The sequence below is a fragment of the Pan troglodytes genome, chromosome 13, assembly GCF_028858775.2.
Source record: "Pan troglodytes isolate AG18354 chromosome 13, NHGRI_mPanTro3-v2.0_pri, whole genome shotgun sequence".
Lineage (NCBI taxonomy): Eukaryota > Metazoa > Chordata > Mammalia > Primates > Hominidae > Pan > Pan troglodytes.
In genome coordinates, this window is record NC_072411.2 from 112899592 (window position 1) to 112911951 (window position 12360).

The window sequence follows — 12360 nt, forward strand, 5'->3', positions numbered from 1 at the left end:
ATTTAGCAAGAGGCACCTTCTTATTCAGCCCCGACTGGAACTAGAGGTTGTCTGGAACTGTTCTGAGAACCAATCAAGTCTAGTATTAGCATAAACCTGACCTGCTTTTTTTCCCCTTCCTTTTCCAGTGGGTCTGCTATGAATGTGGTATTCTCTGAGGATGAGATGAAAAAATTCCTAGAAGAGGCCACTAGAGTTTCTCAGGTAGTGTCCAATTTCTTTGTAGTGACTTTTATCTCTTAATAAACATGTAGTGACATTTATCTCTTAATAAAACGTAGTGACATTTATCTCTTAATGCAACCTTACTTTGTATGTTTTCTTTTCACACAATGTGTTAGAATGAGTTTTCTTTTTTCCTCTTCTACCCTCTAGTCTCCTAAAAGAATGAGAAAACTTGAAGGCATTAAATTATAACTAGATTTTTAAGGTTGGTGGAAAAAGAGGAATACCTGTGCATATTTTATCAAAACAGATTTTAGACTCCAGGAGTCTAAAAGGACAATGATTTTTATTTTTCTCATGAATTAGATGCTGGTCAGGGTATTTCTGGAATTCCCAGTCTCAAAGCCTGCTCAACCATGCTCACAAGTGAAAGCTTTCCTGATTTTTAATTTTCACATCTGGGAACTTTGCCTTAGTCAAACATGCAACTTTAATAGTAAGTCCCTCACTCAACTATTTTTTATTTTTTCCTGTTGGCACATTCAATTTGTGAGTTAATACAAGCATTTCTTATTTTGTGGCAACTCAACCACCTTCCTCCACTGCCCCCCAGCCTTTACTTTCTCCTTCAGTGTTACCTCAGCATGATCCATTTAAGATTTACCCAGTGGGGTTATTGATCTTGTATTGTAGAGGATAAAAGTAATGTTTTCCTTTTAAAAGCTTTCAAAAGCTTGTTGGGGCTTTTTTTTTTTAAGGGGGAACAATTCATAGAGAGGAGTTTGATGTTAGGCAAGTGGAATTTGGAGGGAGGAAGAGTGATATCAGGAGCATTTCAAAGAGGAATAAAGTGCGTGGACTGTTTCTGCACACATGACACTGGATCGCTCTTCTGTGTATGATAGCTGCTCCCCAGGGATGTTTGAGTGGTAAGAGTAGATAAGAATAAAGAGTGAGAAGAGGCAAAGAGTGTAAAAGAAGAAAACCAGGTAGACTTTGAATTCATGTTTGTGTGCAAATCAGATAGCTTAGAAGGGAATCTTTCCAGTGGGCCAGTTTTCATTAATGGAGTGAGACACCAACTGTCTTCTCTATTTTATTCCTGGCCAGGGGTCCTGCCATGCGGCCCTTTTCAGAGGCTGGCTACTGTACTCAGCTGGTCTCATGTGAGTGATGAGGCAGGTGTCCCCTCTTGTCTGCCTCGAACACTCCTCATAGGATCTCAGTACAATATTTTTAAAGTATTTTTCCTTTAGCGTATGGATAGAATCCATATGGGACCAAAGTTTAATAATAGAGATGTTGTGATTGAGTACTTTACAGTTCAATGTTCCCTATCAAACTACAGCAGCATCTGGGATACTGAATTCAATGACTCTAGAGTAAAACCAGCCCCAATCAATCAGTAATCTATGTATGTATTCATTTATTTATAGCACCTGTTATATGGTGGCATTGTTCTCAGTATCAGGAATTGTAATCGTGAAAAGAAAGATATGGTCTCTACTGTCACATAGGACTTCTTTTTGCTAGGCTCAACAGACTTCAAATAATTACAATTAAATATGATGAGCAATGAACATCGCAATAGAGAAAATACAGGATGTTGAGGGAGAGTGTGAAAGTCTTGGGCTCCAGTCCCTGAGGAAGGGACTTTTAAATTGATACCTGATGGTTGATTCAGAATTAACTGGGCAAATGGCTTACATTGTGGGAGTAGGAGGAAGAAAGGAACAGCATTTATGAAGGTCTGAAGATGAGAAAGAGTAGGGAGTTTCTCAAAACTGATAAAGCATTCCTTATATGGCTAGGACATCAAACATGATGCTGATTATTAATGATGGTGCAGAAGTAGTCAGGGACCAGATAAAGGAGACTTTATTGGTCATTATAATGAGTTTGAATTTTAGTCATATTTTTTATTTTAAAAAGATGAGTGTGCTGTAGTACACAGAGTGAATTATGGGGCAAGACCAAATTCATGGAAAGAGGTGAGTGAGTTGTTGCTATAGCTCAGGGTAGAGATGACAGTGCCTCGGATTAGAGTAATGACACTAAAGATGGAGAGAAATAGTAAGAACATGCATTGAAAAGAATTAGTGAATGAATGGAGGTGGAGGGTGAAAGAGGATAAAGGATAACTCCTGAGTTTTCTGCCTTGGATAACTGGGTAGACAGTGATGCCTTTTATTGAGATAGGGAACACTGAGGAAGGAGAAAAGTATAGAGGGAGGAATTATATATTTATTTTTTAACCTTTTGAATGTGAACTGCCTGTGAGGAATCCAAGTGGAGATGATTTAAAGGCAAGGGTTATTATAATAGGTTTGGAATTGAGGACCAAGATCACGGCTAGAGATAGAGAAGGAAATATAGATTTTGAAATGAATAGCATATCACTTTAATGGAAGATTTGAGAATGAAAGCAATCACTGAGGGAGAGAGTATAGAAGAAAAGGAACAGCTAAGACAGACACTGGAGGAATACTGGCATTTAAGGCAGAGAGGAGAAGAAAGAACCACGAATGAGCTGAAGAAAGAAGCACAGAAATGTAGTTTACAGATACCAAAGGAAGAAAGTGTTTTTCAGAAGGCCAGCCTTGTATAATGCTGCATTTCATAATAGTGGTCAGAAGGAGTTTGTGTTCAGAGGCAAAAGGGATATTCAGAGAAGGATTCAGGGAGGAGATAGCATATGACCTAGGCCTTGAAGGGTGAGTTGAGATTTGAAAGATGAAGCTGAGGAGGAAAGATAGAATACACGTAGGGAAGAGACACATGGAAGCAAGTGAATGCAGGGCCTGGTAAAAAGACAGTGGCCCAGGTTGTTTTAGCCTATGGTACAGAGGAGAAGATATCTAAACCCTGGAGATCTTCCCTCAACCTCTTCATTTAGTATGGAGAAAAGCAAGTGGGGATTATGTTGTGGAGGGCATCCCGACCCTGACATGGAGGAAATGAGCGTGGGAAGCACTTCAAGATGAGAAGGGTCTGAAACAGCCAAGAAAGGAAGGGCTTTTGAAGATTAATAAATAAAAATACTTGATTTTACAGTTACAAATGTCATACTCTAGAAGTGGCATAAGACAAATCAACTCGAGGTAAAGGATTTCATCTTTGGCCCAATAAGACCAAAAGAAAATGTCACTCTCATTCTGAGTTCTCCCACAATTCTCAAAGAGAAATATGATTTAGGGAGTTGTAGTGCTTAGAAAAGATAAGGGTAGAAAGAAAGAAATATTCTGAACCAATAATAATATATCATTATAAAGTAGAGAAATATTCATGATTCTGACAGCAGAGAAAGAAGCCATATTCTGCTTCCTCCTTAGTCCCCTCTTTTCTCTAATTGACCTGGATGCCTATACTTGAGGATTCAGAACTCATGGTCAGTTTGCTGAGCACTCAAAGTTGGAGAAAGACCCTCTGCCTCACTGCAAGCAGAGAACAACCTTGTTCTTACAGCACAGATTAGGTAATGAGTTTATGTAGTACGTTCAGCCTTGAGTATTTTGCAAGTATTGCCCTGATACTTATAATACTTAAAGTACATGGCTTATTGACACTATATACATAGCATCAGCTAAATGTTCTGCTCCTCCGTTTTCCTTCGTGACAGGAGCACCCAGTGGTGCTGACAAAATTTGTTGAAGGGGCCCGAGAAGTAGAAATGGATGCTGTTGGCAAAGATGGAAGGGTAAGTGCTTTATTCTCATCTCCTTCATTCCTGCCTTCTCATCATTTTTTTCTTTAACAATTTTGAAATATTGACAGGTTAGAATTCATAATATCTATAAAACAGGTCTCCAGTAATAGTGGAGAAGCTGTAAAAAAAATCAAATTCTCTGACAATTCAGTTGATGTGTCATGGGTATCATATTTCCTATGTTTCATACTGTTAGAATTTCTCTGATGATATTCAAAAGTAATTATCATCCTGTACTCATCATTCCTTTTGAATAGATTCTCTCTCTCATTTTCTTTTGTCTGTGGCTTTCCTTTTATGTTTCAATGGCTATTATGAAAACATCTAATACTTTTCTTTCTGAAGTTCCCATTCGAATCCTGGTTTTTCTTCTTCATTTCCCATCCTCCTCCCTTTTTATTGGGTTAATAAAGGCAAAGTCAAACAGAGTAAAGTGGATAAGGATAATAATATTAAATTGGCTTACCATATCACATCTTGTATTTCTAATACAATGAATACCTCCAACTTCAAGGAGAAATGAAAATGTGAAGAATATTTTACTTTAGTTTTATAGTTGTATTAATAATGCATTTGTGACTTCTCTTAAAATGTAGTAAGTTATGTTGTAGGGAGTCTATGCCATTTTACTTGCTTTAAGGAAAAATACAAACTTAGCATTCATCTTCTGCTTTGCAAATACTTCAAAACACTACTGAAGATGTTAAATCTTTTTCTTTTTTTTCCTTCCAGATTAGCAGTTCAGAGTAGATCTTGTTAATAAAAATGGTAATGGTATCTACTTACAACAGAATCACATAATCTTGAGTTGAAACACCTTTAGAGATAATTTATTCCAGCCCTCCACCCTCCAAGTCAGATATTTTCTTTACAGCATCCCTGGAAGGTGGTCATCTGTTTTCTTTTAAACACTTTGGTGATACAAAGCTCAACACATTGTAAGATTATATATTGTGGTCACTTTTTTTTGACATCTCAGGTATTCTTTATCTTGAACTAAGGTCTGTTTCCTTGGAAGTCCTATCCCTGATTTTCTGAGTTTCAGAGCAAAAACTTAATCTATTTCCTTTTCAACATCTTAAGTATTTGAAGGTTGAGATATAAAATAAGAGGAACGTGATACCTATATATGGAAGTGGAGAATGTAAGACTGGCCTAGAGACATTTGTACTTTTTCAAATACTGTACTGGTAAAATAATGCTGGTTTGTTGGCTTTATTTGGCTCTAGGTTGCCAGCATATGTGCTTTCCCTAAGGTTTTCTCAGATATCAACTATTGCACATCGTCCTGTACTCCCTCTTTTGGAAATGTTCCAGGTTATTCACATAGTTTTTAAACTGCCATGTTAAGAAATGGACATAGAACTGCAGGTTGCTGAGCTCAGCGGGGTGGGGTGCCTGAGCTCAGTGGGGTGAATGCCTCCCCTTTTCCAGACACTTCACCAAAAAATGAGCTCTTATTATTTTATAAATAAGCTCTTGTAAAAAATGAGCTCTTACTTATATGTGGTCTGTTTTATCCTTACAAACATTCTATGAGCAGGTACCACTGTTATTCTTATCTTATCAGAAACCAAGACTAAGTAAGTAAAGCACTTTGCCCAGGTCACAGAACAGAAGGATGGAAACTCAAATGTCACTGTTTTAAGACGTTTCTAAATCTGATAAGCAAATCTCTTATGTAATTTATTTAAGTCTTTTATACCCACCCAATTATTCTCCCTTACTCTCAGCTTCATCATTTCCCAAGGACACACATATTATTAACATATAGGTTATAGTGATTGAGACCACAGACTTTGGAATCTGACAGATAATATTCAAAATCCTAACTCAGTCACATACCAGTCACATGAACCTGGGTTATTTATTATTACATTACTTTTATTTCCTTACTTCTAAAAAAGGACTAGAATATTTTTCCTTTCGACTCCTTCCTCTTTCAAACTTCCATTTAATGATCTCTTGATGAGATCTTTGAGACTTATTTTTGGTCCACCTAAGTTATACCATTTACCTAGATAGATATTGAGCTCTCCCACCTTCTTTTCTTTCCCAGTGCCTAAAAGATAAAGATATTTTAAGTGCTTTTCAAATGCTTTAGTTTCCTATCCTGTTCTTAAAAGTCAATATGAATTGGTTTAGTTTTACTCTTTTCCTATTACTTATACCCATGCTAATCAGTGGATGAGGGAGGTAGGCTCTCAGCCACTCTTAGCTGCCTCTACAGGAAATCTGTTACTGCACAGAGAGGCAGCATTTTCTACTGCTCTCATCAGGAATGTAGCAAGGGAACTAGTTAGTGCTCAGTGCATCTGTTAGGACCAAAGGGGAGGATGAGGGAGTAGCTTCCTTGAAGGAGGTACCTGAAAACTTTTTCTAAAATCCTTTTTTTTTTTGGCCAGGTTATCTCTCATGCCATCTCCGAACATGTTGAAGATGCAGGTGTCCACTCGGGAGATGCCACTCTGATGCTGCCCACACAAACCATCAGCCAAGGGGCCATTGAAAAGGTCATCATTTATAAATAAAAGTGGAAGGGAAAAGGCAACACTCAGAAAAAAACACCTAAGTTTTTTTTTTTTTTTTTTTTTTTTAAAGCTAGGTAGCAATGTAAGATATGCTGCAGGTTAAATTTAATGATGAGGCTAACTTCCTTGCTCTGAGTCACCTGGGTATTCTAAAGATAACAATTTTCTTCACTGTCTTTTTGAGCCCCTTTGGTTGTATGCGAGTACAGGGGCTCTCAAACTTGAATGTGCATCACAGACACCTGGAGAGCTTGTTAAACACATTGCTGGACTCCATCCCCCAGTTTCTGATTTCATATTTCTGGATCGGGCTCCAGAATTTGCGTTTTTCACAAGCCCTAAGGTGATGCTATTGCTGCTAGTCTGGGGATGGCAGTTAGAGAACTGCTGCTCCTGGGGATTCTAATGTTTCAGGGCCACACACAGGTGAGCGGCATCTGAAGCAATGCTTCTCAGTTAGGAGTGGTGAAACAGGTGTGGACCAGTCACTTGAGAACTTTCTGGAATCTATGCTTTCCCTTCTCACCCTTGACTTCACCTCCAAACAGCACTTTCTGATATCTCTTTTGAGCTCCGAGAGCCAGCCGTATAAAGAACTTAACAAAAATAATGACTCTGCCTTAGTACTCAATATGCACTGCTAGGTGTACATTTAGAACCTATCATCTTTTTTTTTTTTTTTTTTTTTGGAGACGGAGTCTTGCTCTTTCACCCGGGTGGGACTGCAGTGGCGCGATCTCGGCTCACTGCAAGCTCCGCCTTCCGGGTTCACGCCATTCTCCTGCCTCAGCCTCCCGAGTAGCTGGGACTACAGGCACCCGCCACTGCGCCCAGCTAATGTTTTGTATTTTTAGTAGAGACGGGGTTTCACCGTGTTAGCCAGGATGGTCTCGATCTCCTGACATCGTGATCCGCCCGCCTCGGCCTCCCAAAGTGCTGGGATTACAGGCGTGAGCCACCGCGCCCAGCCGAACCTATCATCTTAAATAACCTTTGAGGAGGTCCCATTAGTCTTTAGGTATATTAGATCAGGCTCAGGCTCAGCTCTTTTTAGTGAGCTTTTCCAGTGACCCTGCCATCAGAATTCAGGCAGACCTGTCTCTCTGGTTGTACATTGGGCTGGATTCTGAAGGTCTTTGTTCTAGAAGGTAGAGGTAGCAGGATACTTTGTAATAGCAGAAGCATTAAAGAAGAAAAGTCCTTGGATCTCAGATGTACTTCAGTTTCTCATGTCAGGATAAATGATCCTCAGAACTCAGGATTTTCCAAATCTCTCAGAGCTCAATGTGTCATAGACTCTACTTCGTTTTATACCCAATTACATTGCTGAACCACTCTTGTGAGCATAATGAGTGAGGAGCTCTTGCTCTTTGTAATCAATGCCCCCTCTTGGTATAGGGACATTCTGGCTCTGGTTGAATACAGGGATTCCTGTATGTGACATGCAGGGCTTCCCTGCAGGGAAACACTGTTTCCTTCTGAACATAATATCTAACCTTGTAGAGTCCAGGGCAACAGAAAAGCAACATAAAAGAAATCTCTCTGGTTTCTTTGCAGTACCATGTAATTTCAGGGCCTGTACCTCCCAGCAGGTAGGTCATTACATTGATATAGAGGTTGGACTGCAGTTTCTGGTGCTAAGGCAACTAGACTGAAAGGATTTCATTTAACCCTCAATGTAAAACCAGGTTATATAATTGTAGGTAGATAGGGGAATTTGGCAGAGAGATAATCGTGTACAATTATTTGTTCTTTTCCTATTATTTTGTGTGTATTTATTGCATATTATTTTGTTAATAGAAGCCTAATAGTGCCCTCCATTATAATTATTAATGTAGATATATAGCTGTCTGTGAAGAGAAATTAAAGACATCCAAATTTAAGGTACTGTGCCTTTTAGAAAGTTTTCAAAAACTAAGATATGCTCTTTAGCACACTATACGATTATGCTTTTTAATTCAGGTGAAGGATGCTACCCGGAAGATTGCAAAGGCTTTTGCCATCTCTGGTCCATTCAACGTCCAATTTCTTGTCAAAGGAAATGATGTCTTGGTAAGAAATGCCAAGGTGCCTGAGAGGACACCACCACTGTGTTACATCATGTTGGTTTGCATCTCTCTGGTAATCTTCTCTGTGAACACCAGACAAAGAGCAACTGAGACCCCTGGATCTGTTTGTGTCTGAGTGTGGAATGATGCATAGCATATAATGTCTACCTTATTTGAAGGCCCAGGCTATTGGTGGCACTGATAAGTCAGTTACAGCTTTGTAAAGCACACTGATCCACTGGGAAGGTCACTGTATGCCACCTACAGTATAGTAAAGATGGATACGGTGAGACAGACTATCATAAATAAATGGAATGTGTAGAGTAGTCATAAATTCTGTGTACTGAAATTCTGCTTTACTCCTTACCCAGAGACGATACCATTTGCAAAAATGATAAATGAACTAGATTAGTCCTAATTAATTTAGTCTACTTAGTTTAACTAATCGGTAACTGCCTTAGTCTGTTTTGTGTTGCTATAACAGAATACTTGAGTCTGGGTAACTTATAGAGAAAAGGGGTTTACTTGGCATATGATTCTGGTGGCTAGATAGTCTAAGATTGGAAAGCTGCATCTGGTAAGGGTCTCAGGCTGCTTCCATTCATGGTGGAGAGTGGCAAGGGAGTGGGCAGGTGCAGAGGAATCAGATGGTGAGAGAGAAAGTAGGGGAGAGAAACTGAAGAAACCAGACTTTTTAACAGCCCACTGTTGTGGGAATTAATTTATTCCTACCAGACTCTGATTATCCTTTTTAATTTAGGTGAAGGATGCTACCCCAACAGGATAGCATTAATTTATTCATGAAAAATCCACCCCTCAGACCCAAACACCTCCCACTAGTCTCCAGCTTCCATCATGGCCACACTGGGGACCAAATTTCAACATGAGTTTTGATGGGGACAAACCACATCCAGACCATAGTAGTAACCAGCATTGATTTACCTCCTACTCGCAGTCATATGGTGGCTGCAAAAATGTATTAAGCAAGCCTCTGCTCTCAAAAAATATTGTAATTTAGTGAAGGTTGGGAAGAAGGTAAATTTGTAGAAAACTATAAAGTAGAGTATCACAGTTGCTAGAGGGGATGTACAAATAAAATGGTACTGGAATTATAGAGCAGAGAGAACGTATTTGCCAGTGTGTGTGCATGAGCATGTATTTGAGCATCCTATGCTTGGTTAGGGGTAGATCATAAAAGACTTCAAGGTAGATTTTGTATTGTGAACTGGATCTCGCAAAATGGTTGGAATTTTGACAAGTTAACGATGGTAGCGAGATTATTACACATAGATAGAACATCATCTGTAAAGGTGAGAAAAGAGCATATTTGGAGACAGTAAATAGTTCAGTTGAGTGAGATGATTTTACTGAGTAAAATGGGTGAACTGGGAAAGTAAGATTGAGGCCAGGAGGGTAGTATAAGATAAAGATAGTGAGGTCTTCAATGAAGCAAGAGGACAGAAGGCCTTCAGGGACTAGACTTTAATCTGAAGCCAGTGGACATCCAGTGAAGGTTTTCAGGAGGGGTATGGCATTATTTGAGCTCTGCATTAAACTAAACCTGTCAGCAGTGCATGGGAATGCAATTTGGAAAAAGGCATGAAAGAAAGTTAGAGTTCAAAGATACTGACTGAAAGTATCAGGAAAAATCCAAGCAGTAAGGAGAAAAGAGACAAGATTAGCAAAACAAGAGCTGGTCCCCAGTTAATAACAGCTGGAAACCAGTGGTAGAGAGAATATTAATATTGTTGTTACTGGCTCTCAAAGTCTTCTTTCTCATTTTGAATTTTATCTCTTCAGGTGATTGAGTGTAACTTGAGAGCTTCTCGATCCTTCCCCTTTGTTTCCAAGACTCTTGGGGTTGACTTCATTGATGTGGCCACCAAGGTGATGATTGGAGAGAATGTTGATGAGAAACCTCTTCCAACATTGGACCATCCCATAATTCCTGCTGACTATGTTGCAATTAAGGTAACATTTTCAAAAATTTATTAGTCATTTTATGAGTTCTAGTGAAATTAAAAGAACAATTTGTCATCAAAAATCTTGTTACTTTTAAAACCTTCTAACTAAAGGGTTGGACTAGGGATTTGCATTTCCTTTCAATAATGTACTGCAGTTGTACTATAGGCAACTTTATGTGAACTATTGTACATTTCAAAAAAATTTTTAAAACTATCTAGAATTGTATAACTTCAAAACCAATTAGCTGAGTGAATTATAAGCTTTTTGTGCAGCTGACACATGATGGTGCTAGTTTAGCTGGTAAATAGAAATCCAAGACACACCTTGTTAGGATAAAGCTTGAATTGTGCCAACTCTTACATGACTTTTGTAAAAAGGGTTAGCCTGTGGGGTTGATTAAATTCCTACCACATTGACCACCTTTGCTTAGTATGTATTTTCTTCAGTGGCATGATTTTTCCATTTGAAAAATTGAGACAGCTGTTGCTGTATATGGTGCTGTGAGGTTGTTGAAATTGATGACACCTTTATAAAGAGTGACCAGGAAAATTTAAAGTTTGTTCACTAATTTCCAATACATATGTATATTTTAAATAATACCTTAATAATAAAGCCATTGTGATCTCCTAGCTGCATCAGTATGATGGTGCACAGAATTATGACCTTTAACTACTTGGCTGGACAGGCATGAGGATTAGTGATATATAAACGTATTTGAATTACGTAGATGAAGAGCACAATGAAATTAATATATTTATGTAACATTAATATTGATATATTTATGTAAAATTGACAAATTTCTGATGTTTTCAAAAGGTTTCCGTTCCTATATGTACTAGTGACTTCAACCATAATTGTGTTACAGCTCAGACTTGGACTTTTGACTTTTATGATGGGAGCTTTAAGTTGAAGTTGTGAATTAAAAATCTTGTTTAAGCTGATAATGTAGGATGCCTTGAATTTTATAGTGCATTGAGATGGAATGTGACTTTTTATGTTGGGAGGAGAGGTGGCATTTTATTCATGGAGACTGTGACAAACATATATTGTTAAATCTTTTAGTAGAAAAATAGAGAAATTTTTTTTGAGACCAACGAGTAGTAGCCACTGAAAAATATTTTTTTTCACTGGAGATTCTATATATGGATTTTAAGTTCATGTTTCTTTATTCATAGTTATAGGAGTATGCTTATTTCTTTTAGTAAATTGATATATGAATTTTTAACTAAAAATAATATTGATGGATAGATATGCTTTTTTTTTTTTTTTTTTTTTTTGAGACGGAGTCTTGCTCTGTCACCCTGGCTGGAGTGCAGTGCCATGATCTCAGCTCACTGCAACCTCTGCCTTCCGGGTTCAAGCGATTCTCCCCCTCAGCCCCCCAAGTAGCCCCCAAGTAGCTGGGATTATAAGCACATGCCACCACGCCCAGCTAATTTTTGTATTTTTAGTAGAGATGGGGTTTTGCCATGTTGGCAAAGTTGGTCTTAAACTCCTGACCTCAGGTGATCCACCTGCCTCGGCCTCCCACAGTGCTGGGATTACAGGTAGATATGCATTTTTTAAATGCACTGTATCTTCTAGCTTACTCATTCCCTAGTTAGCTTTGTATATAAATCTTAGTTTTTTTCAAATTACTTAGTAATTGTCAAACTTAATAGCCCTAGTGAGGCTAATGGGTATCAACAGATGGGGAAATAGGGAAGCTGAAATGCAGAAATATGTAACTTGACCAAGATGATCCAGTGAAATGACTCCCAGGCTAGAATTCCCATCATAATTTAGATTGGGTGCCAGAATCAATGGAGCAATTGATAAAATTCCTCCATGTACCAGATAAGTGGACATATAGCAAGAAACAAGAACTTAGTTTTTCATGAATTGCATCAGTAAAATAAATGAAAAGGAGGCACTCCTATACTCTAGTTCATATGAAAGTTCTGCA

The 12360-nt window shown here is 38.4% G+C and overlaps 1 protein-coding gene across 5 annotated transcripts in view; it reads left to right on the plus strand.

The window, feature by feature from the left end:
- The window catches only part of CPS1 (carbamoyl-phosphate synthase 1), a 201593-nt gene that overhangs the window by 172728 nt on the left and 16505 nt on the right, over window positions 1-12360 (plus strand). For all 5 annotated transcript variants that reach the window (XM_063790722.1, XM_063790723.1, XM_063790724.1 and 2 more), the window contains 5 exons: window positions 129-204; window positions 3785-3862; window positions 6277-6384; window positions 8365-8454; window positions 10251-10421. In XM_063790722.1, coding sequence (XP_063646792.1) covers window positions 129-204; window positions 3785-3862; window positions 6277-6384; window positions 8365-8454; window positions 10251-10421 — 523 coding nt within the window. The remainder of the gene's footprint in view (window positions 1-128; window positions 205-3784; window positions 3863-6276; window positions 6385-8364; window positions 8455-10250; window positions 10422-12360) is intronic.